Source organism: Cheilinus undulatus, linkage group 4, assembly GCF_018320785.1.
Source record: "Cheilinus undulatus linkage group 4, ASM1832078v1, whole genome shotgun sequence".
Lineage (NCBI taxonomy): Eukaryota > Metazoa > Chordata > Actinopteri > Labriformes > Labridae > Cheilinus > Cheilinus undulatus.
This window is the reverse complement of record NC_054868.1, coordinates 41,853,920-41,879,257: the sequence shown is the minus strand read 5'-3', so window position 1 is coordinate 41,879,257 and position 25,338 is coordinate 41,853,920. Positions and strand designations below refer to the sequence as shown.

General features: G+C 39.8%; 1 protein-coding gene across 8 annotated transcripts in view; it reads right to left on the bottom strand.

Moving 5' to 3' along the window:
* Window positions 1–1,273: 1,273 nt before the first annotated feature.
* The window catches only part of pcm1 (pericentriolar material 1), a 29,807-nt gene continuing 5,742 nt past the window's right edge, over window positions 1,274–25,338 (bottom strand). For 5 of the 8 annotated variants that reach the window (XM_041784095.1, XM_041784094.1, XM_041784096.1 and 2 more), the window contains 35 exons: window positions 25,018–25,137; window positions 24,533–24,719; window positions 24,150–24,259; window positions 23,633–23,906; window positions 23,399–23,549; window positions 22,889–23,107; window positions 19,452–19,618; window positions 19,093–19,322; window positions 16,902–17,044; window positions 16,664–16,793; window positions 16,006–16,170; window positions 15,690–15,871; window positions 15,302–15,502; window positions 14,943–15,213; window positions 13,616–13,761; window positions 13,308–13,522; window positions 12,762–12,942; window positions 12,326–12,636; window positions 12,075–12,233; window positions 11,802–11,858; window positions 11,451–11,623; window positions 8,300–8,431; window positions 7,585–7,714; window positions 6,985–7,152; window positions 6,769–6,866; window positions 5,566–5,700; window positions 5,288–5,467; window positions 5,114–5,173; window positions 4,872–5,022; window positions 4,377–4,525; window positions 4,214–4,277; window positions 3,889–4,094; window positions 3,698–3,790; window positions 3,475–3,598; window positions 1,274–1,926 (listed from right to left, as the gene is read on the bottom strand). In XM_041784095.1, coding sequence (XP_041640029.1) covers window positions 1,901–1,926; window positions 3,475–3,598; window positions 3,698–3,790; window positions 3,889–4,094; window positions 4,214–4,277; window positions 4,377–4,525; window positions 4,872–5,022; window positions 5,114–5,173; window positions 5,288–5,467; window positions 5,566–5,700; window positions 6,769–6,866; window positions 6,985–7,152; window positions 7,585–7,714; window positions 8,300–8,431; window positions 11,451–11,623; window positions 11,802–11,858; window positions 12,075–12,233; window positions 12,326–12,636; window positions 12,762–12,942; window positions 13,308–13,522; window positions 13,616–13,761; window positions 14,943–15,213; window positions 15,302–15,502; window positions 15,690–15,871; window positions 16,006–16,170; window positions 16,664–16,793; window positions 16,902–17,044; window positions 19,093–19,322; window positions 19,452–19,618; window positions 22,889–23,107; window positions 23,399–23,549; window positions 23,633–23,906; window positions 24,150–24,259; window positions 24,533–24,719; window positions 25,018–25,137 — 5,508 coding nt within the window. In that variant the 3' untranslated portion in view covers window positions 1,274–1,900. The remainder of the gene's footprint in view (window positions 1,927–3,474; window positions 3,599–3,697; window positions 3,791–3,888; window positions 4,095–4,213; window positions 4,278–4,376; window positions 4,526–4,871; window positions 5,023–5,113; window positions 5,174–5,287; window positions 5,468–5,565; window positions 5,701–6,768; window positions 6,867–6,984; window positions 7,153–7,584; window positions 7,715–8,299; window positions 8,432–11,450; window positions 11,624–11,801; window positions 11,859–12,074; window positions 12,234–12,325; window positions 12,637–12,761; window positions 12,943–13,307; window positions 13,523–13,615; window positions 13,762–14,942; window positions 15,214–15,301; window positions 15,503–15,689; window positions 15,872–16,005; window positions 16,171–16,663; window positions 16,794–16,901; window positions 17,045–19,092; window positions 19,323–19,451; window positions 19,619–22,888; window positions 23,108–23,398; window positions 23,550–23,632; window positions 23,907–24,149; window positions 24,260–24,532; window positions 24,720–25,017; window positions 25,138–25,338) is intronic. The other 3 variants (XM_041784099.1, XM_041784101.1, XM_041784100.1) reach the window with 3 other exon arrangements.

The following is a 25,338-nucleotide window of genomic DNA, read 5'->3' as shown; positions in this document are numbered from 1 at the left end:
CTGAACGACTTCAGTGGCTCTGTTTGTTACCTCTCAGCGGATTTGTCTACACATCTGTCAATCATTACGGTTACCCCTTGCTAATCAACTAATTAGAACCAAACTCCCCTCCCCCACCACTGAGGGGGAAGGGAAGGCCTTCTGGGGACCGGTCTCATCGGGGGCCCATCGGGTGCTTCATTTAAATGCAACCGGTTTCAAAAACCTAGGCTCTGCTTTATTACATCTATAAAAGACTTTTTAAAAAAGTTAACATTGTGAAGAGGGCTATTAAACCGGTAATGCAGGATCCAAATCCTGTGCACAGGTTGGGATGGCAGAACAGAAAGGAGGAGAAAAGGAGGCAGCTAGTTGGGATATTTCACCCCAGCAAAGGCTAATCAAAGTCAGGCCAAGGAGGGGAATGTTAGCCTCAGGCAGGCAATAGCACTACTGATTCAGCACCCATGGGATTATATAATTAAAACACATCTGGGGAGGGCCCCTGCTGGGTCTTTAAGGGTCCCGGCCATTTCTGTAGGTGGGCCTGCTATTGGATATAAATCAGCATTATAAAAACTAAGTATTAAGACACGTTTCAGAAGAACAATAGTTATTGTGTATCTTTATTTTCCAGTGTGGCCAGTGTCCCATCTGTTAACATGGGTGTTTCGGCTCTACTCTAGCTGTTGTATCATTCATCTTTTAAACAAATGCCATCAGCCCTCCCCATTTATTGTGTTTAGTCATCTTCATTGGGATGCTCTTCATGCCCACTCATGTTACTTAACTGTTGAAGTTCACCTAAAAGAGTGAGAAGTTCAACCTTGTGTGCTTGTCTAAGCCTCTCAAACCTTTAGATTTGTTCCATCGTTTTTTGGAAAAGTGGCATCAAATGATGTCACTTTTGTGCTGTTTCACTTAAAAAGCAAGTTCTATTTTTTGTAAATCACCACACATACTTACTAAAAACTCCACAGCATCATTTTTAAGAAAACAGGTTGCAGGACAGACAAGCAGTCCTACCATATTTAACGCCACAAACATAATTTGTCCAAAACCTTATGTTATTTATAGATTATTTGCCAGTTCATGTTTTAATTACATCATTCCCTAGTTCAGAAAAAAAGAGAAACTATAGAATGCACTTTTCAGTAGGCAGATTTTCTTGATGAGTTTCAGAATAAGTGAGCATGACATATAAATAAAAGTGAGCATTAGACATGACCAGACAGCCCAGAAGATCCCCAAAAAGCAAAATGAGTCAGCACACCACCATGTTTGAAAGGTCCTGTATTTTATTATTTAAAACTTTTAACTGTTGTTAACATTTTATTACAGCAGAGTCAATGGAAATAACAAAAAATATATAAAGATGTGTCTGAAGGGATAAAAGTTGAACCTACGCTCTAAAAAGAAAATAAATGGAGAAACAATTAAGCAGTCTGACTGTAATCTCTTAATAATTAGGAATCAAGTGCAGAAGAGACGAGCTATACAGCATTAAGGCCAGGCAAAGACAAATAAAACATTTAAAAAATAAAAAACACAACTTAGATTGGACTGATCCCAGAACCAAGAACAGGGCTAAGGCGGATCTGCAGAGCAGTTTCATTACTATAGAGATTCATAAAAGCTTGACTGTTAACAAACGGTCATCAGCAGCATAGAGACATATCCCTCCCCAGATTACCCACAAATCACATTAACATTCAGGAATAAATGAAACTAAGTGTTGATTATGCATTGGTGTTTTATCCGTTGTGTTTCGGGATCACAGCTATTTTATGACAAATATTACGAGCCTTTGCTCCTTTAAAGTAGCAGATAAAGAATCAACAATCATATAGACAGAACTGATTGAGGGTTTAAGTATAGTGTTGCTAAAAAACAGTATATCTTCAGATATCAAAATAAATCTTTACAACCCCTGGGCACCAACCATTTCTGAAAAAGACAAAGAAAAACAGATTTTAGTGATGAGTTAGACTTTTGATTAATGCATGCACAGTGACAGAAATAAATATTTTTATGGTTTTATAAACTCAACAGGAGACCCTGTTTGGCTTTTCTGTCGTATTTGGTCACTACACAAACAAATCCACTAACAATAATTTCCACACAGTCTGACCATGTCGTGGTTTTGGGACACTGCCCAGAGAAGCTGGAGACCTAAGATCTCTTAAGATCTACAAGCTAGGGAATTGATAGATCATGTGTTAACAACCATGTATAGTGAGAACAACGTGTAAAGTATCTGTTCATTTGCCTTTCTGGGTTGATTTGCTGTTCATTTCCATATTATTCTGATACTTTTGCTTCAAATGCAGGTAAGTACATTATAAAATTAAAAGGTTTGTTATCAAGAAAGGATGTGTGGTTTCACATAAAGTCATGGAATTTTCCATCTCTGAGATTAACTTCTCAACATCCATGACGTCTTACTATCTGTGACGACTGATGACTTGTGGCATGTGCCATTGCTGTGATGTGATGTTGACATAAGGACAGTGTTCATTTTGGCAACTAAAACTACGTCTAAAAATGTTCGGCTACAACCTTTTTTCCTAGAGCAAGACAGGCGTTAGCTTTGGGCAGGGATTAGCTGTAGCTGTAGTTTTACCAGAACTGGGCCACGTTTCTGTGTGAAAAAAGATTTAAAGCTTTTTCTGATGAGAAAGATGTTTGCACTCTCATGACAACCTGCTTTGGCATTAGTTTGTGATCGCTATGGGGGAAAGGGGTTAGTTGTAGTGTGAGAAGGTATACTGTATATAATGACTGCTAGCGGAGTGATTAGCTTGGATGTAGCAAAAGATACATTTTTGTTAGAACTGGACAGCATTTCTTTATAAATGCAAGAACAAAGAGCCACACTGAAAGCTTTTCATGACAGAAAAGATGCTTTTGCTCTTTTCCCAGCCTGCTTCTGAATGGGTTTGCTGCTGCTACGCTAGCTATTAGCTCAGATATAGATGTAGGAAAGGATCTATTTAATCGAAGCTGGATTGTTTTTTTAAAACAAGAGCAAAGAGCCACACTGCAAGCTTGTCTTTGCAGATGAGATGTTTCTGCACATCTCCCAACTGGCCTTGGCATAAATTCTATTCACAGAGAAGCTCCACCATTCAAAAACTACTGGTAGCCTCTTAGCTCAGGAGAATCACTTGTGTACAACCTCATTCTATCCTGTTGCTCTGATTGGCCAATCATGAATGTGTCAGAACATTCAATCACCTTCCAAGAATTTTTTGAAAAGGCCTGCACCTCCCAAATGCTTTCTATGGGAGCGTTCCCAAATGAATGTGAAATATATCTTTGCAATAGCTATGAAACAGTCTATCTGGCTTGTCAGGTTAAGATCGAAGTGCAAGCCATGGAAAGCCTAAAACTGACTAGACAATGGAGTGATTTGCTCTCCAGTGCATGGCACGTACAGCATGCTGGACAGACAGACAATGTGGAAAGTGGGTGTGACATTTACTTAATAGATACCTGGTTCCTTCAAAGCCTGAGCATTTCCCACAAGCCCAGTCAGCGATTCAGTGTTTCCATTCAGGATCTCCACAGACAGGTTATTATTCTGCTGCTCCTCCACTATTCTCTTCTGCAGCTCCTCCTAATATTACAGTACACAGGTTATTTTTAGAAGACACTTTGAACCGTGACTTTACTTTAATTCATAAGAATACATATTCATGTCTTCTCTATTACACACCTCACACATGACTGTAAGCTGAAGCGGCAAGTCATCCACCTTCACAAAGTCTTCTTCATCAGATTTCTGACTGGTGTTCCCAGAGCCAACCTCCTGCAGTACAAAAAGGCAGGTTGAGTCATGATGCTTTTATTCCACAGCATTGATTTTAAAAGTTCAGGTAAACTCATCATCTAGAGGCTTGAACTTACATCTACGTTGATCATCACAGGGGAGTCTGTATCAGGGCTACTTGTGGTGTTGGGCTCTTTGGGGATGTCCTGATCATGGGAGGCTGTAGAGCCTCCCTCTGAAGCAGTAGTTGCTCTGTCATTAGTCTCCTTCTCAGGACTCTGACACTCTGCCATGTCACAATCCTCTGCTGGGGAGTCCACAGTCTCTGCTGACTTGATGGTTTCTACAAAACAAAGAAACATTTGTTTGATGAACTGTCTAGATATGCAGCAATTCCATGAGACTAAAAGTCAGATTGGCATTTAGAGGGAGGAGAAAACTTTCCGCTGAGGAAGGCCTCACCATCATCATTCTCTGGACTCTTGTGGTCAGTTTTGATCTCCTGGGTTTTGCTGGGTGTTGTGCCCTGAAGTAGGAAATAAAAACAAGTCAGACCAACTAAAAACATTAAAGTCATAGTCATGTATTTAAAGAAAACCTCTCCATGCCTGACTGTAGCACTGACCTCCTGCTCCACATGTCCATCAGCAGATGCCTGCAAAGAGGTTTGGACATCAACAGGTCCAGCTTCAAACTCCTCCACTTCCTCCTCCTCATTCTCATCCTCTCCACTGCCATAGTTTGTAAGAGCCTGAGTCTCTGCTTTTGAGAGGCCTACATAAGGGAAAAAAAGGGACAAGTGTTAAACACTAAAGCAAGAATGTATATGCATGTGCACAGTGCTATTCAAAGTTTACACACCCCTGTTAAAATACTTAAGTTTTGTGGTGTTAAAAAAATATTTAAAAAAATATATAATTCTCAAACTTTTTCCACATTTACTTTAATCCATAACATAAATATTCAATTTCTAAAAAATGATAAAAAATTTTACAGGATCAATTAAAAAAAATAATAAAAAAAAAAATTTCTACAATATGTGCAACCCTAGGCTAAAACTTTGATAAAGTAGCTTTTGATTTCATTTGAGTTGATTTCATTGACAAGTATTTCAACTTACTGATAGACAGAGGTATTTCTTGTCCTTGCCCTTCGTCCTCTTCTTCCTCTTCAGCCTCAGAAGCTTCACTGCTCCCACTGTTCTTCCTCTCTTTCTGCAGGTAATGCTCCTTTAGAGTAGAATCACCGTCCTGCTCCGCCTCGTCTTGGTCCTGGAATAAAGAGAGAGACATCATCGTATAACCAATTACTGCAGCGCTAATTGCTATTGACAATTACATTATCAGTACTTCAATGACTGACCTTGTCTTCATCAGTGTACGCTGGGGAAACTGATTTATCTCCACCAGTGTCTGTGTTTTCCTAATTAGAGGAATACATTAAAACCAAAAGCAAAATTAGCCTCTTTTAAACTGATTTAAGCGTGGAACTAGCGTATGATTTTACCCCCCAAAAAGCCATGAATAGGGAACTAACCTGCTGCTCAACCCTCTTCTTGTTCTTGTGTTTGGCGGCCAAGGCAATGCTGCTGCTGTTATCCAAATCCTGCATGAGCCTAAAGAATGCAAGTTCATTGAAGAGGATTTCGGAGATCTCCACCAGGAGGTCCTCCCCGCAGTCCTTCAAAGTGCGGCCCACGAATTTACTGAGAGAGTCCTGGAAAGAAAAGAGACAGTGAAATGTCAAAGAGTTCCTTTGTTTTGTTTTTTATCTTCATAAACTTGGCTGGGACCAGATATTGGCAGCGGTCATACCTGCAATATGCCTCCAAGCTGTCTGTGAAAAAAGCGGACAAACTCTTTGCTCTCATCGTTCTGTTGGGTGAGAGTGAGGACCATGCGCCGCACGGATGTCAGCAGCTGGAGGGAGCAAACCTCATCCATGTTCTCCTAATAAAAATAAAAACATTAACATTATTACAGAGGAACTTCATTTAATAACTGTTTACACTTAGAATGGTAGTAAGTTTTGACCACATTCAATTTGAGCATCAAAACTGTTTTTTTTTTTTTTTTTTAAAGATTGATTTTTGGGCCTTTTCATGCCTTTATTAGATAGAGGAGGACAGTGGTTAGACTCGGGAAACAGGGGAGAGAGTGGGGAGAGACATGCGGGAAATGGTACACAGGCTAGACTTGAACCCGGGCTGTCCGCGTACATGGTGCGCACCTTAACCACTCAACTACCGGCGCGCCCCATGAGCATCAAAACTTTTAAATATCAAGTATTAACTTTTTTAGTACAGAAAACCCTTTTCTTCAAACACAGCACATGATTGTAACAGAAAGTAGGCAACAAGCAAATGTGCATATTGTAGAGAAGTCTACCACAGTAAGTCAGGAAATGCTCATGCCCACTTGTGCAGCTTGCTTGTTATTTCTAATGGAGGTGACTTTGTAACAGAAACTGCACTTCATAAGATGGAAACAGCAAATAACTCCTTTCATTTCATGGTTCAATTTTAAACTATGAGAGAGAAAAGCCATTTAAAGTGGCCTTCCTGATTTACACTGTCAGTGAATGCTTTGCAAGTAATTTGAAGTGTTAACCAGCAGGGACACTTTTAACAGCTTTTCTCCCTCGTCATGTGGAATTCATTCAGGGAGCAAAAACAGCAGTTTAATTATTAGTAAATACATGTTCTTGAACAGAGTCCTCAACTCAAAACAAGAATCCCAGAGATGAGGAGAGTAATGTACAGTTTAGGCTGTTGTTTGGCTTTTGCTTGTTGTTGTGATACCTGTGTGTTATGAGGTTTTACGTGCACATGCACCATCAACCTGCCTGGGACTACAGATGGATATTGGCCTATTGCTACAATCTGGTACATTTAAATGTGAATGTTAATTAATGTGCACTGTCCCCATTTTTGATAAAAAAAAACAAACATACACATGCACAGCTAGTAAAAAGATATTAATGATACATGCTGCAGCTCCCTGAGTTGCCCATCTCACCTTGAGGAAAGGAATGACTTCTGTCATGATGGCTTTGATCTGACGATCCAACTGCTGGGTGTCAATCTGAGGGCAGCGCACATCACTGGCTGCTCCGCCTGGTAACAGATGTCAACATCATCATCATTTCTTTTTAATCTACCCAATCACAGGTGATCAACATTTTCTGTAAGTATTTGCACATGGTGAACTCAAGCAGGCTTTTTTATTCAGTACCTTCCGCTTGGTCAGCAGAGTTAGCAGAGGTATGTTCAGCATTTGACACCTCAGAGCCACCTGCACCTGCAGAGCTGGCATTGCAGGGGTTAAACTCAGCCTTAAGCTTCATGCGCTCATACTCCCTAATCCTGGCCAGAGCCTTGTCTAAATGTATCACCGTGTTTCCTATCAGAGCAGCAAAGAAGGGAGAGCAGGGCAGTGAGCAGGGAAAAAAGGAGAGAAATGCCATCCAGAAAGTTAAAAAATCAATGAAGCGAGAGAAAGGGACAACATTACTGGATATCAATTTAAGAGCAAGTTTACACAACAGGATCAACGTCAACAAGTTTCCAAAATCTGAGTTTTATAAATTAACTTTTAAAAATTTATTTTGGACATATAGTATTGATCCTGTGGTGTAATTTTGTTGCTTTTCCATAGAAAGCCCAGAGAAGTTCTGCTAGAAAAAGTGTGAAGTTTGATAACAATAAAAGCCAGTAAGCAACACATTTTAATAGTATGTCAGGTTGTAGATACAGGTTTATAGGTGCACAATTTTAAAGGCTTCAGCCCCTTGTTTCACAACAAATTTAACTGTTTCAACATGCAAAACTTTACCCAAGTCGTCATTGGCAAATGGTTCAAGGTTGGAGGAGGTTGACATGGTGCTTTCGTTATCCACAGACTCTGCATCATCTCTCTTCTTCCCCGAGTCCTGTGTGAGCCTCAGGTTTTTCTCCACCACCTCCTGGAATAGGTCAAGTGTCTATTATGAGTCCACCACAGCATTCAAACATTCAAGACAAAAACTGCACCATAAGCGATAAAAACAGCATTGGTGGCTTCTCCTAACGAGGAAAATTGGACATTTCATCCATCATTCTTAAACAAAGGCTTTATTTAGACAGACAAAAGGCCCTGCTGCCAATTAGCATAACTCCAGGGACTTTGGCCCAGAACAAAGAACACATGTCTGATCTGGCAAAAGAGTCGTGCAGAGAGGAGGGTCATTCTCTCTCTTTTTTTTTAACAGACAGGCCTCTGAAGTCTTGCTGTCAAGTTTAATTCAAAGACAATGAAGAGGAGGGCAGGAGAAATTAAAAATCAGAGAATAAAGAGAGTTGTAGAAGGATGAAAAGGGACAGGGCCAGGAAGGATGAAAGCAGACAAGAAACTAATGAAAGATGTATTGAAACATAGAGAAGGAGGCAAGTAAAAGTGATTAAAACAGAGCAGAGGGAGGATGATAGTGAGGATTCATAAAAAGTCCTCAGGACTGGTGGAGACATGTGAGAAAGCCATGCTGAGAAGCAATAATGTCTTTCTCTCTTACTGCATCACTGGTAGCCAGACTCTCGCTGGGTGTGAGCTCAGACTGAGAGCCTGCAGCCCACGACACAGGGCCGAGAGGGGGCAACTGGTCCTCAGCTGCACTCTTCTCTGTTAGGTGCCGGGTCACTATGTCCTGCCAGGAACACAAGGAAGGACTGTTGTTACTATGCTAAGTTCAATTTTTTGGCAGTTTTTCAGAACAAGGCCCTTATCGAGAAAACAGACACTGTAATGATGGAGAAGCGTTTTTTATGGTCTAGTATCATTTTATTTCTATTCTACATACAGTAGAAATGAGTCCCTAAACAAGGGTAATGATCTTTAGTATGTGAAGCACTCTGGTTTCCACTTGTGTTGCATTCATAATCAAAGCTGTAATGAGCACTCATATATCAGCAGGTTTTTGGGTACACAGGTAAAACACTATGTGGAGAACAAACATGCAGAGCCTTATCTATGCTAATGACATAGCAGCACCCATCAGTGATAATCTAATGATGATTTATTTGTCTCCTTAAAGACACATCTGCATAAAAGTGAAGCTAACTACCCAATCCATTATATATCAACATTTAAGTAGACACAAATTTGTTTTGTGCTGTGTTTTCAAAGCTGATCAGCATTTTGATCCCCTGACTGCCTGAAGCACAACAGAAATGATTGGAAAACCTTCAAGTCATTAAACTGTTTGAAACTTTTGTTCCTCTTGACGACAGACCTGACAAATCTTAACTTAATACAAAGGATTTTTTATAGTCATTTCTGTAAACTTTTTTTTCCTTAATTTTGAGTCAATCAAATTGAAATGAGTTTCCCTGCTGGGTAAATACTACTGAAGTAAGTGCAGGTAAACCTGCTGTAGCTAATTACACTTGCAGTTGACTCCAAAGGTCAGACTAGATCTCTGGCACTAGAGCACAAGATCTCCATAAAACAAACAATGTTTGCAAAATGTTGCAGTGTTGTGCTTTGGCAAGTTAATGTTTGGACTTTGCTTGAGCTTTCTTGATAGGTACATTTCTCGCCTAGCCACCTATTTTTAGATTTTTAGATCTCTTTCTCATCCACATGATTGTCAAAGTTACATCATTACCAAAGCTAAAAAAATAATAATAATTGATAATAATTGATATCAGGATTTTATTTTACAGATAGCCAATAAAGTTAATAATCACAAAGTTAACTGGGTTTAGGTTTTCATTATCTGTAAGCCATAATCATCAACATTTCAAGAAATAAAGGATTGAAATATTTCACTCTATGTGTAATGAGTCTATAATATGGGTTTCACTTTCTGAAATGAGTGACAAAAAACATTGAACTTTTTCATGATATTCTAACTTTTTGAGGTGTACCTGTACAACACACTCTGAATGGCTGGATGTTGCATGTGTGCTCAGTGAGTATATGGCATCACTTCCTATTTTCCCATTTCTACTGTGTTGTTCTGTGCCATTTCTCATGCTGATAAAACTAGGGCTAAATAGTTAATTGTCCTCCTTTGATCATGCAATTTTGCTTTTGCCACTTAAGTAGGCTACATTTCGTATGTCATGCATATCGGTTCCAAATATCAGTTATCAGTCTGATGAGCTATTAATCAGTTTTGTTATCAGCCCTTAAAAAGCAGTATAAGTCAACCCCAGGTATGAGCATATGTGATAGAGGCAGTATACAGGAGTAGGGGTTGTGACAGTCAACTCAGGAGCAGAGACAATAACAACTAAGACAAACTGATAAAACACAGTCACTAAAGCAGGGGTTCTCAAACTTTTCAGAGCTGGGGACCCCTTACGGGGCAGAAAATTTTCCAAGGATCCCCACAAAATCCTCACACTGATTAAACATATGTTAACTGCCATTTGTACTTCTAGATGCTAGGTTTGAAACTCTTCAACCTACAAGCTCTGTCCAATTGAGTTTGGCTTCTTACTTTTTGCGATCCTTTGAGCAGCCAAATAAGAAGCCCTCTGTGCTTTTTCTGAGGCTGTGGTCAGGTTTGCCATTCGTGTTTTCTGGCAGATGTGTTCCTCACCCTTTTGTTGGGAAAAATCTTTTGTTTTGTCCTTAAATTCCGCATGCTTTGTTATCCGATTACACTGTAGCTTGGTGGGCTTTATGGCTTCACATGAAAACACACATCACTTGCTTGTCCTTCCATCTGTTCTCTATAAAACCAAACTCGAGATAGCTGTCATCATATTTTCTCAGTTTAGCTGGTTTGGGCCTAGCATCACTTGATGAAGTAGATGTGCTAAAATATTTATCCACAGTTGCTAGCTGGACCAAATGTGTCCGGAGCAAAGTGACTGATGCGTGACTACTGTTAGATTTACGTGATATGTCACAATCATTTCTGAGTTTTTGGTTGCTGTTTTTGGTTTAGTATGGTTGTTTTATGGTCCTGTGGTTCCTATATGTATTTATTTGCTTTTTAATGACTTAAGTAATTTATTTTAGATTATTTCGCGGACCGCTAAACTGTGGCTCGGGGACCCCGGGGTCCCGGACCCCAGTTTGAGAACCACTGCACTAAAGAACCCAATACATCAGAAGGGTTATGTCCATGCACAGGTCAAAATGTTAAAAAAAAAAAAAAAAAAAGTGCAGATGTTGAGTCCTGACCACCAGTAATCAGTCTGAGCTGATATAGTTCTACCATTAATTACTGTTGTTAATATTGTGCTAGTCCTGATCTCAGCGTTAACATTATAATTCCATTTTCAAGTGTCTGTTTGTAGTGTACATCCCAAGCATCCCATAGTAGTATACTGCCTGAGCTCTCTGGTGTACCCCCTAAAGGAATCCTCCAGTGGTACAAGTCACGTACAGGTAGGCATCTTTACAAGAACACTCATGATGCAGTAAATGTCCATAAAACAAGATGAAACAGCAAGCATATCTCCCGCCTAACAGTAAACCAAGTTTCACAGCAACATATATTTCAATTTCTTCACCCTTAATCAACCGCAAATTTTGTACTGCAAATAATTTCAAATTTGACAGTTTGTATAGATAAAACTCGTCATTCTAGATTCAAAGATTCTAATGTAAGATAACTTTTCTCTAACACCCATTTCACAGCTCTGTTCATTTCAACAGTTGCATACCATCGGGACAATAGTAGTTAAATGTGTACCGTATAATATTACCTGAAGGGAATACAGTGCCCTCTGCCGTAAGTAGTCTGTATTGAGCAGCTGCAGCTCATGGAAGAGTTCAATAAGAAAATGGGGGCGGGACTCGTTCTGGGAAATCAATGTAGCCACCTCAGAGTAGATGGTCTCCCTCAATGCCTCAAAGAGTGAGAAGTCACTGCTTGCATCTGCAGGTCCAAGATTCAATAGCATTAGATACAGGCGGCACGATAAATGTGGGTTAAAAACAAGTTTGCTATGAAATTCAGGGGCTTTGGTTTAGTTTAAGGCAAAAAGAAAAGCATGCTTGGGATGTTCAGGAGACACAAGAGCCAAATGATGCCTGGTTTGGCATTGTGAGTTTACCTGGTGCTTCTGTGCATGCAATTCTGTTAGAGAGGAAGGGTGTTCTCCAAGCATAGGCTGTGAGTAAGACAAATTAAAGTGATAACAAAAGAATGTAACCAAAAATTGAAATCAAATATGTGGTCATGGCAAATGTGCAAAGAATAAATAAAAAAGGACAAGACTTAAGGTAAACATAATGCTGATTTTACACTCATACAAAGAAAAACAACACAGAGACATGAGGGGTAAAGGAGGGGTGTATAACTGTCATGAGATTAACTTGAACCCTACCGGAAGAGAGGTCATTTCGTTTACTCCCAAGCTTAGTCTTGCTGTCCAGTTTTTCTTGAGTCAGCTTGTCCAGCAGACTTTTGTTTTGATCCTTCTGACGAGACAGTGGCGCTCTCTCCTGGGCAAAGTCTGCAGTGCTGCTAATGTCACTCTCATGGCCTAAGGAAAACACAAACAAAGCTGCTCCCAATCACATCTTTGGTAATTTGTTTACAATAATAGAGGTAGAGCCATCTTCGTTTTTTTTTTACCTTCACTGTTCTTGTTCTGCCCTTTGCTCCTCCTCCTCCGACTCTTACAATTGGGAGTTTTACTCCGGGAGGCCAGGTTTGCTTGTGCGGAGGCTTTACGTCCAGTCTTAAAGGTCTTTGTGATGGTGGTTGGGTCAACAGGGTCAGGTATGCTGCTAAAGCTTTCCTGTGACACTCTGTCAAATTCTTCTGATCGGCCGTGGCGGTTGACAAAAGTCGGGGAGAAGGTGGGGGACTCCTGGGGATCTGTTTTAGACTGACGATGCTGGACGTTGTTGTTTGTGTACGAGGTTTTAAGCCAGCCAGCAGCTCTGGATATTAAAAACAAATAAAATTTACAAATTATGTCTACATAAATAAAATAATAATAATAATAATAATGATAATAAAAATAAATGTCTGTTGTTTTAGAAAATATGATGTTTGATGGACATACCCTCTCTCTGTAGTGGTGTTTAGAGGAGAACGCTGCAGAGGGGGAGGGAAACTCATGTACTCTGTTTTGATTGATGTGTTAGGGTCAAGCTGCTGCTTCTGATGGTCAGGAGTTGCCTGACCTGTTGCCCCTTGAGAGATATCACCCATGGGAGCAGGGAAGAGGGGATATAAGTTAAAGCCTGCAGAGTGAAAATAGAGGAAAAGGTGTTAATCATTCCGAGAAATATGTGGATGTTTTACCTTTATTTTTGGTATAGAGTAAGTTCAGTTAGCATAATAAACTTCAAATTCTAACTTAGGTATTCAATAACTGCAATTTTAGAAAGAGTGATGGATATGTATGTTAAAAAACTCTAAGCAATCTTTCTTTGCTTGATTTCCTAAATATCACAGCAAAACCAAAATAAACACCTTCATTTGTTCTTAGAAGACAGGATAAAATGCATCCACCACACTTTCAGCCACATTCTAAATTTTTAGCACAGTACTGCTTAGATGAATAATAATAAAGGCATATAAGATCTTATAAATATGTATGTCTCACTGGGAGGGAATGGGGATAAGGCAGCAGTTGACATGTTGTTGGTTGGAGGTTGCAGGTTGGACGAGAAGGAAGGGAAGAAACCAGGGGAGGATGAGGGAGCAGAGTTGGTTTCTTGGGCTGAGCCATGCTTCTGTGTTTGCCAACCTGCTGCTGAAGACGAAGTCTGCTGCTGCTGCTGCTGCTGCCGGAGGAGGTCGTTTAAGACTTGCTTTAGCCTGAAAGAAAAAAGTTTAGCAGAATAAAAAAGTGAGTAAATGAATCTGATAAATTGTTGTTTTCTAAAATTCATCTTAAGGATTTTTAACTACCTTTGTACATTATTTTGCTGCCAAGTCAGCTGAGTGTAACACTGGTTGAGCTGGTACATGACCAGGTGGACTTGCGGCGATGACAAATTGTTGGGTAACATACCATACTGCCCAGTCAGCAAGGTTTGTAACATGTAAGAGAGTGACTGTGGAAGACAGAGAGCAAAGAAGACAACGGTGGCTGGTAACCATTTTATCATTTTTAAAAAGACAAATCAAATATCATTAATAAACAGTACTCAAATTGTGTTTAGATTTTATGAGCAAGCTACAGTATATTACTGAGGTCAGTCAGTCGGTTTACATGTAGCTCAAAAAGGTCAGTTTATTGTGCTAGTCTGAACAAAATTGGACTTTTAAAATGCCTGTGAACATGTTGGTCCAACTCAAATCAAACTAAATTAAATTTCTCAAAACAGACTAGAGCTACATTCACATTGCAGTTCAAAGGTTTTTTTTTCTTCTTTCTGAGTTGCCATTGTGGAGCAAAACACATTACAATTCTACACCAGCGGACAATAGATTCGGTGGAGGCAGGAGTCTCACAGTCAATAAAAACAAAGAGGAAAGACAGCAGTGATGGGGTAGTCAGTAAAGGGACAGTGAGGTGAAGAGCTCTTAAGTATTTGGGGTGATGGTTTTATAAAGGCAAAACTTGAGGGGTTTATTTGTAACCAGCCCAGTCACAGAAGTGAGTGCCAAAGGAAAAATGAAAAGTTTTACATCTAAGTTTAAAGACACTGAAGACTCCAATCAAGGACAAGGTCATATCACATTTATGTTTTACAAGCTGGACTATAGTTAAGGGGATAAACCCAGCTGTCAGCTCATTTCAGCTGTTCAGGACAGTGACCTGTTCACACAGCAGTCTGTATACAGGCTACATAAAAAAAAAAAAACCACAGTTGAAAAAACTAATGATAAATCCCTAACTATAATGACCCCAATGAACATAGTCGAAGACATCTAAATAATTCAGGTGTAGATAAATCTATATTTACACAACACAATTGACCCCAGACTGAATAAGGTTATCTGCACACCTTCATCAGTTCCTGTGCCAGGCTTTGACACAACAGTGGATATGAATAAATGTGTTGTGCAGCAGAAATCATATTTTTGTCTATCTTTTAATATCACAATAAGCATGAGGGATAGCCTACATTGCATAAGTGCCTAAAGTGAGGTAGAGAAAATCTACAAAATGTACAGAGATGTAAAGTTTGTCTTTGTTTTGAAGTCTAGTTATACTGCCTCAGTGACTTAATTGAGCATGTAAACATATTGAGTGTCCGTGTGTTTTTGTGTATTTGCTCAGTGCACTGACCTGCTGGTCCTGCAGGAGCGTCTGACACATGCTGGTGCTGAAGTCAAGCTGTCTCTGCAGCTGGCTGACCTGCTCCTGCCAGTGCGACGAGCCCTCTGCAAAGGAGAGCTCAGATGCCCAGCGTAGGTTCTCTTGCCGTCGTATAGCTCCATGCTGGTTCATAGACTGGTTCAAACTTCTGCACTGCTGCTGCTGTTTTGCATTTGTCTTGTTATAAAAGGATGGATTTCCACTTACTTCACCTGAGAATGCTGGCGGAGGCTTCAGGTTTCTAAAGCCACATAGAGCATTGTTTAAAAGGCAGGTTACATATATCAGAGCAGTAGTCTCTTCAGTCTTATATGTTCAGTTTTTCTCACCTTCCATGGTTCTTCCTGTTACTGTACGAGCCATGGTTCCTGCTGGATGAGTAGATATGGATGTCTTCATCAGAGCTGCTCTCTGCACATTCTTCCTGCTCTTCTTCCTCCTCTGCACACATCTCAGAGTGATAATCATCCTCATCGTCGTCCTCATCATCATCAAGGTGGCAAGGAGTGGAACCCCAGGTAGCCATCGTCCTATTAAAACAAAGGCAAAGTGGTATAAAGTGTTGCTTAAATAACCACCATTGAACAATAACATGTTTGAAGAGTTCTAGTGCAATGTTGCTCATGTGCGGCTTCTCTACATTCCCTTTAACTGTAAACATTAAAAGAAATGTTGAAAAGAACTATTTGGTGATATTTTGAGCTGAGTGTCTTTTACCTTTCATCCCTGCTAACAGGTTGCGACGGTGTATCAAGGCCTTCTTGGTCATCAATCCGTCGAGGCGAGTCATTGAGACCACTTCGCCTCTGATGTTCAGCCATCAGGGACTCAAGGTGCTTTCTGCGCTGTCGTAGTTCTTCCCGCAAGATCTGATGGCGACGCATCTCTGACCAAAGCTGCTGACCACACACAAAGAAAAAATAAATCAGTACTGCCCTGAAAGTGCAGATCTAATTTTTGGAATTTTGATTTACAATACTAATAAATCAGCAATATGAGGATCTGATACGTGTCGGATATTTGTGTCAGTTACCTCATTGTCGGTGACTGAGGATGTAGCAGCTTCTGGAGCAGTGGGTTTGAGCATAGCAGAGTTGGTTTTGAGCCCAGAGGAAGTGTGAACTGGAGCTGGAGTGGAAACTGCCACTGGAGCCTTCCTAAGCAAGCCCTGCTGACTCACAGAGCTGGATAGAGAGGACTAGAAAGAAGACCACAAAGATTTCAATGGGTGTATTTTAAATTCATATATGTTATCTAAAATGGAAGAAATGCATTCATGTTCCAGTTTTGAGTTTCACAGTGGTGTCAATTCAACTTTTTTCTTCTTGAAATTCTGAACTGTGTTCTTTACTGAGATGTGCTACTTTCATTTCTATTATTAAGATTATTTTTGGGTCTTTCAGGCCTACTGAGAGGACAGGGCAGCAGAGAGTAGCAGAGAGCAGGTTATGACACAAAGTAAACGGCCTAGGGTAAAAGTCAAACCCAGGGCTACCGGGCTAAAGCAATGTCCAGTGCTTTCCTTTTATTGTGTACCCTCATGTTTTCAAATCTGAAGTGTGTTAAAACTCTACACACTTCTACATCAAATGCAATCCCACTTTAGATTCCTTGTCCTTTTAAATCATTCAAACAATGTAGAAAAGCTCTTGTGTTTGCAGTTTGTGTGTGTGTGCTTGTTTGGGAAATACCTGGAGATCAGGGCAAGCCCACTGCAAGTCCTGGATCTTGCCTTGGATTTCAATGAGCCTCTGTCGTTCTTCATGCAGCTGCTTCAGCTCCTGTTTCTGTTGACGCAGTTTCTCCTCATACAACTTCTCCCTGTGTCCACAAGAGTTTTGATGCATTAAGATCAGTCCAGGTTTAAAAAACAAACACAGTTAAAGTAATATCTTGGGAGCAGTAATGACTTGATCAGACATTCTTTACCTGGCCTTGCTGGAGAGAGTAAGTTCTCTGGGATTCTGTTTCGACGAAGCCCCCAATGATCCAGCAGCTGTTGATCTGGTATTGTTGGGCTGCTGGTGTAAAACTTCATCCTCGTTAGCTGTTGTGACATCTGTGTCATCACTCTGGATATATAGAGGGATGCATATTTTGCAGTGATTCTTTTAAGACATGTCAGAAAAAATGTACTAGAATGTGTTTTATTGTTGATGTAGAGGGATTAACAAGATCTTAGCTCATAAAATTAGGAAAAGTCTGCCGCTTTTAGAGAATTTCTCTTTTTTCATAATCCCTTATACAAGATGTGACATATCAAGAATCAAAGTAAATCATTTCACTCAACACCTTATTATCAGTTCCAATACCAGTTATCAAACCAGTACCAGTTAGTTACCAAAGAGAGAACTTTCCCAACCTTTAAAATACATTCAGTTCTGCCATCTAATAAAAATTTATTTCAGTTCAATAAAGCAACTTCATTATTCCCTCTAGGTGTTAAGTGGTTTGGAGCAACTTGTACATGAAAAGATAGACAAACAAAGAGACAGACAGCAAGTAAGCTAAAAACTAAAATAGAACCTAAAATGACTAATAAATAAATGGAATGAATAAGAGCAACAGAGGATCATCTAAATTAAAAGATTTAAAATGGATGTGAGGGTAAAAAGGTAAGTCTGTAATAAATATAAGACCTAATAGGCATTTAGTAATCTGGTTGCAGTGGGGCAAAACAATTTAGAATAGTGGTTAGTTTTAAAAAAAGGTTAAACATAACAATCTCCTGATGGTCAATGGAGGAAATTCACTTAAAAGCACATGACCAGAAGACACTGACATACATTTAGCCTTACAGAGGATTTGTTAGAAAAGCAGATACAAAAAGAAAAAAGGAATTCAAATCTCTGTCTCACACCAATGATCCCAGAACAGATTTTAACAACACTGTTCTGAATGTTTTCATCTTTCACAGAGGCTGAGAAACCAACAGATAAAAGAAAACAATGAAGGCTTTCAAAAAGACTGATGAAAACAAAGTATCACAGGACTGACTCGGAAAAAATTCAGTTAATACTATCGAAGGTAAATGCTCTGTTTCCCTCTCTTAACAATAGCCTCAGTGTTCACATGTAATTTAACTTAATCATCCAATTATATGCCTCAGTGTTTGCAGTAATTCACAATTTCAACATGATACACCCCTGGGCTGACTCTCTCCTCAGTCTAAAATCAAAGATCAGCTCCTTGGTTTTAGAGCATTCAAATTTAAAAAGTTATCACATCAAAAGATAAAATCAGGTGAAGCATCATCCCTGCCTGGCACTGGACTTTGGAGAAGGGACAGCAAAACTGTGTCATCAGAAAACTTAATCAGGGTGCTGCTCCTGCAAGCATCAGAATACATGATTAAGAGGATGAGGCAAAAGATACACCATTGATTTGTGTCTGACAAATGAACAGAAACCCTTTGATTTCTATCAGTCAGAAAGTCCAAAATCTACAGTATGAGCTGATGGGGCAAGGTAAAATCAAAAATCATTGATTCTGCTGAAAACTGCACCCACAGCCCTGACTATTCTTCTGTCCTCCTCCTACCTCAGTGATCGTTAACTGGTGGCCTAGGGGCCCCATCAGGCCCCCACATCTTCCCATCTAGCCCTCAGAACATTATCAAATTCATAAAAAAAAACAGCTTCCTATTGCCATTAAAACAATACCAGAAATGACTGAAACTGAAAAAGTTTATCAGGAATTACTTTGTTTCATCCATTTTCCTGAAATCCACCTGTCAGCTGTTACTAGCAAATATTATGCATATTAAACAAAGATTTATCAGTTTTTTCCTGATAAAACTGTCATTTTTTTATGTCAACTTTCAGCTTTAGGCATTTTAGAGTGTAACTTTCCTGCTTGGGTTTTCACATATCACTCCAAAGCCTGTAGGAGAGCCTGCCACAGAAATATCCAGCTAAAATATCTCAATCTCCCCCTGTGGCTGGCTGTGATATAGGGATTTATCTCACTGTTAGAGCTAGACAATTACATATATTTGAAAGAAAATAAAATATCAAACAAAAATATGTTAATAGACCATTTTAAAAGTGTTTTTAGTTTATTTGAAAGTTCCGCCCCAAGCTGGCCCTTGTCCAAATGGGGTTGATGAACACTGTCCTACCTGAACCATGGCCACCAGCTCCTGAAGCTGTCGCAATTTCTGCTTCGCTGTCTGCCGATGAACCTTCTGGGAAAACCCTCCATCATTTCCCAGACTGCTTCTACGGCTGGACCCTGAAGCCTCACTGTCTGGAGCTGCAGCCTGTGCACCTTCATCATTATCAAGACCATCTTCATCATCATCGTTGCCCTTCACCTGATTGTAAGGGGTGTCCCTATTGTACTGGCATTCTAAATAAAAGAGGAGTTAAGGAAATTTTAGACTAAGTGGATGTATTGTTCAAAATCTGCATTACCACAGAGCATAGTTTCTAAGCATGCTCACAAACAGCAACTCTGTGTTTATTTTCATGTGTGTACCTATGACTGAGGGGATGTTAAGGGTGCGGAGGTTGGCTGCTGACCGGTTGTTAATCTCACACTCTGTGTTCAGTCTGCCATCTCTGTTGTTAGTGGCACTGCTCCTCATACTGCGCCCGTTTGTCAGGCTGTTCAGGTCTGTCCAGTTCCCACTGTGCTGAGGGTTCCTACAGAGATAAAGCAGTGACTGTTGTGAAAACACCAAAGCATAAGTAGAACTGCATACACTGTCACTGGATGCTAAAGACTGCTGTTCTGTAACTCGAGCTCAACAAAAAGACCCCCTTCCCTTTGCTGCTTTCACTGATTATTCTGTTTCATTTTAACACAAGGTGGATGTGTTTGAGGTGTAAGGACCAAGGTTGTAATAGTTTTGGATTTTTCATTAGTTTTTATTTCTATTTTGTTTTCACTTTCTGTGTTTGATTTCAGTTCAGTTTTTATTAGTTTTGACTGCTTGTTTGTCAGTTTAGTGTAGTTTTTATTTTGCAAAAATTTTTTGTTTTATTTCAGTTTTAATAAGTTTTAGAGTTAGTTTTAGTTTCTTACAGATAGATGTCAGGGCTGAGTGAGTGTCATTCATTTTAAAAAAACATTTTAAAACAGGCTACTCTTCACTTATCATTTTAATTACTTAATGATAATGTTTGAATACAACTCAAGACATAAAACTACCACTGTGTGAAGTTTAAACAATCAGATCTGGCAATTTTACACTCCCCAGACTTGTGTGTCAGTGCAACTCAGTATGGTTGTGTCAAAGAATAAAAATTAAGAATATTTTGTCTCCATTTTTATTTTATTTTAGTTAGTTTTGTAAGCACACTATACAGTTCTAGTTAGTTTTCAATCTTTTGGTAAAGCTTTGTTTTTATTTAGTTTCAATTAACTTCACTGATTTTTGAATTTTAGTCTTAGTTATTTAGTTAGTTTTAGTTAACTATAACAACCTTGGTAAGGACAGTTCAGGCTGAAGATCTGCAACACAACAGAGCAGTTTTAGAAAGTTTAATGGGACAGTTGCAGCTATATGAACTGAGTTGTTGCAGCTTGAAGCAGGCTGGCAGACAGTGTCGCCTGCACATTAGTTTATCAAACTGCCACTGCCATGTTTCAGTTACCAATAAGTGCCTTGGAGCCCAGAGAGGAAGTCAGCTAGTCATGCCAGTTTTAACATTTATGAATGGAATACATCCATCATACACTACTGTATATGTTTCTAAATAGTTATGGTGCATCTGTCGCCAGTTTGCACAGCATAATCAGCAGTTGTTGCTCTGGTGAAATACAGTCTTGGTAGTCATAATTTCCTCTGAATGGCCAAACCACTCCAAAGTCTGGATCCTGTTTTGTTATGTTTATACTTCTGTGACAAAAGCAGAATTGCAACTGTGGAAATAACTCACTAACACTGTCTTCATTCATATGAGTTATATGCAGCTACAAGACAGCCATGAAATGTGTTTTGTGGATTGTGTCTTGTATTGTGAACCATTGTTGTTGTTGTTTTTTGTCTCTTGGATGCTGTACTCCTGTCTGCACAACAAATTTACCCTTTAGGGTACTAATAAAGAACCTTAAACCTTGGATGAAAAGACAAAATGACACACAGAGTCATTCCTATTTAAATAATACACAGTCCACACCATTGGTAGTTGTGTAAACTGATAGGCTTTCAGAGTGCAGCAGAGTGACCTGATGCAAGCAGCTTCAAATTTCAAATTGTCTCTTCTCCAATATTTGCCTGAACTGAGCTAATGCTGCAACCATCTATTATCTTCAATATTTAATTATTTTCATTTTTCTTTTGTCTTAAATAATAGATAATCAGGCCTTTACATAGGAGAGATTTTAAATACACCTATTTCAGTTTTGCTGAGCTTAAAGGGGTCATATTTTGCAAAAATCAATTTTTTTGGCCCTGGCCTGTCCACAATCCCTTCAAATACCAGAAAAATCCAGTCCTTCCACCCTCTCTTTCTCCCCCTTTCAGAAAATGTGTTCTGAGACAAGCCGTTGTCAGATTTTCCTTTCTTAACCTCATGTGGGGGGTAAGCACCACCCCCAGGTTTGGTTGGCCCTCCCCCACTTGAGGAAAGTTCCACCCTCCTCTGCTGATCTTCCTGTCAACTGCCATCTCAGATGCTGGGTAGCTCAGTGGGTTACCCTGCCAACTTTCTCTGGGAGATTGGTGATTTGAATCCCAGTCAGGTCCTTAACTTTGGATGAAAGTGTCTGTAGCATTGTAACATCAGGAGTGCCACATCCATTTCCTGAGAGGGGTGTGGTCAGGGGTGGAGTCAGACAGCTCATTAACATTTAAAACCACAGACACAGAAACGGCTTGTTCTGAGAAGGGCTGAAACAGAGGGATTTTTAGACATGCAAAAATCCTATACTAGAGTGTTTTTTCAGCAACAAACTTCACAGACATGTTTTGGGAACCACTGAGACCAATATAAACTTGTCTTAAAAGAGTAAAATATGTGCCCTTTAAGAAGAAAATATCAAATGTCTCATTTGGTAGAACTGACTCTGTCAAAACCAGAAATATCCTGTTTGATATGGCCAATTATCAATCTGTAGAGGCTATAGCCAATAAATGTTGCTTTAAAAATGATACAATGTATAATCAGATGCATATTGCCACACTCTGAATACCTATTTTTCATTTAAAAGTTGGCTGTGGCCTATATATCAGGGCAATTCATACACCAGTTTAAAGTGCTGAAATCATAAGGTCAAAACTGTAAGTGCACACAGCTGCCACTGTCACACGCTGCATAAGACTGAATGCAATTGAAAATGTATCCCATTGTGTATTACAAACAGCTGTTACACTGCTCAGAATGAGCTAGAATACATAACTAAACAGAACAGAATGGTGGGATTTTGCGTTACTTTTCTCCCTCATTAGGTTATAATCCTGCATAAGCGGAAAACAGGAAGTATACTGTTAGTGTTTCAGTTAACACTGAGTCCCAGTTTGAATAAAAATACTGTTTTTAGTAAGGACAACAAGTGGATTAGAAGCTGGGAGTCCATCTCACAATAATCATCAGAGACAGAGAGCTTGACTACTGTACGTAACTAATAGTGCACAAACTCCATAAGGCAAAAACAGATGGTGCTAAAAGAGCGACAGCTGCACAGAAACTGCACATTTTAGAGTCTGCTGAACAAAATGGAAACTGTCACACAGAAGGACAGCTTAAGGACAGACTGGGGCTTATATACTTGGGCAACTTATATTCTGGATTTTACGATCTGCCGTTATCAAAAGAAAAGCTTACAAACTGTCCCAAATCCTCTTTTTAATTTGATTAACTAACTAGTCTGTGCAGTTCTTATATGTTGATCCTTAAAAAAAATCAACATATCATGACTCACATAATGGGAGAAATAGATAACATAAGTATTTGCTTAGACAAACACACCTGATGTTAGTTACTGGCTGCCGGTTCTCCTGCTCAGAGTCAAACATGGCCTCGAACATGGAACCGTCCTCACTCTCATCTTCCTCCTCTTCTTCCTCGTCATCATCCTCCTCTTTCACATTCTCATTGACGGCGTCCACCATCATATCAGAAGTCTGCTCGTAGTACTGAACTAGCTCACGCAGCTCATTCAAGCGCTTGTGGACCTCCTTGAGCCTCCTTTAGATAACAGAAAAGAATGAAGGGTAAAAGTGTCATTGTTGGTGTGTTTAAATTATTCAAACAGTGATGTCACACACAGACAATGCCTACACAACTCCCACCTCTACTTTACAGAGTTGCCTAGAAAGACACAATACTATAAAGGGACAAAGCCTGAAACTCATTGACAGCAGGACGTTTTGTAGGTTTTGTTCCTAAGGTTTTATTACACCACTGACACGCTATACAACACCCCGCTGTTGATATCTGATCTTCCTTTTCAATGTCCCTGTGAGTTTTTGCAGGTACCTGAGCTTGTCTGTGGAATTGGAGCTGTCCAGGCGCTGCGTGATCGAGGGTTGAAAGGAGGTGGAGGCTGATGCCCCATTAGAGCAGAGAGCAGATGTACAATCTGAGGATCCTCCCATACTTAGGCTGCACTGTGTTGACAAACCACGACCTGAAGGGAACAACATCAGCTAATCTAAACTTTATACAGGTAACAAAACACAAGAGAAAAGATTACATTAAAATCACTCTTACATGAGTTATTGTTGAGTGTCTGGTCTCTGAGTGAGTGCAACTCCTGCAGGATTTTGTCCATGGTTTGTTTTTTGTCCTGGAGTTCCTGGAGCTTTGTGAGTTTGGCACTGGCAGCTGTTGCCCCCATGTCCAGGCCAGTGTGTGGACCAGAGGCTGAGTGGAGGAGAGGCCGATGTTGAGGTGGACCAAGAGCCTGAGGAGTCCTGGACCAGCACACCTCTCTAGAAAGCGAAAGGCTCTGAGCCTGACGACGGTTGTCTGGCACTGCTTTAGTCTAAAAGGCAAAGAAAATGACACATTTGAGCTCTGAATATTATCCAACCATTTAAAAAACATATGTTTATAAAACAAAAATCAGACAAAGCAAAGTACCCCCCTTTGATTGAACAATATAAGCCCCTGGTGATACAAATGCAGACAAAACTACACAACACAAGTCAGCACATAGTTCAATGCAATGCTAAAATTACCATAATGCTTTTATTAAATATGGCAGCCGAGATGCAAAGTACTGTACCTGAGAGTCACGTAGCTGGTTGTAAAACCGCTGGATCAAATCATTTAACTCTTCATTAAGTTCTGATGTGATGCTCAGGCCTGAAACACTGCCTGTGGTTTCTGTGACAACTATTGGAAACAAAAACAAAAACGACAAAGAAGTTACAAAAAACAGGGCAATCATTCAACGCATTGAACAGAACTTACTGATGAATCAATATGGCTTCACAATGTAATCAGTTTGTGCCATTACATTCTCATTGAACAGAAAAGTAACTAAATTTTCCTAGGGAAACAAACTTGATATTTTTTTCAGTTTAAATCAAAGAAAATTAAGAGACAAACTTTTAGTTGTCTGCACATCACTGTCATGGACCTAAGCAATAATCACTGTTTACCCACCAGTGTCTTCAATCACTGCCAGTGCTTGCTCTGCACTGTCCTGCATTGCCATCAATGCCTCCTGTCTGCCCTGCAGGGCCCGGAGCTGCTCCTGCTGCTCCAGCATCTTCTTCAGCAGCTCGTGCTGCTTACGCAGATTCTCCAACTCTTCCTTCTGGTCAGCTCTCACCGTTTCTGGCCTGCCACCCTGCAAAATTCACACCCACATAGCATTTTAAACACTGAATCTACAAAACAGGAATAGTGCAGCATAGCTACTCAGCAGAATAGGAAATGGTAGCTTGTCAGGTACTGACACAGCAAATAAATCCAAAAAGTAAAAGCAAAGAAAGATCAAATTGGTTTGTTTGTATTCCCTGGTGTCTAAATAGAAAGACAAGATTCAATTATCTTGTACAAATATTAACTCTAAGTATGGTATGAGAGAATACTAAAAGAGGTAAAAAGAGGCAGATCTCTTTAAAGCAGACCACAGAAGTACAAACCGTTGCATTTGAGGCATCTGAAGAGTGGACCTCAACATTAAGAGAAGTGCTCTCTGCCAGTGAACCTGAACCCACCGCTGAGTCTAGGGTCCCAACATCATCCTCCTCATTCTCTCGTGTCTACAAATGAGGTACAAAGAACAACCAGTTACTCAAGATGCCTAATTAAGAAACTAGACGGTACTAACTATTGTATGGCATTTTAAAAACAACTGAAATGTAATAAGCTAAAATATATGCCCAATGGCCCGTATGAGGAAATACATGCAGCAAAAAGGTTATATAAAATGTGGAAATAGAGGGAACAAAAACCCAGCAAGA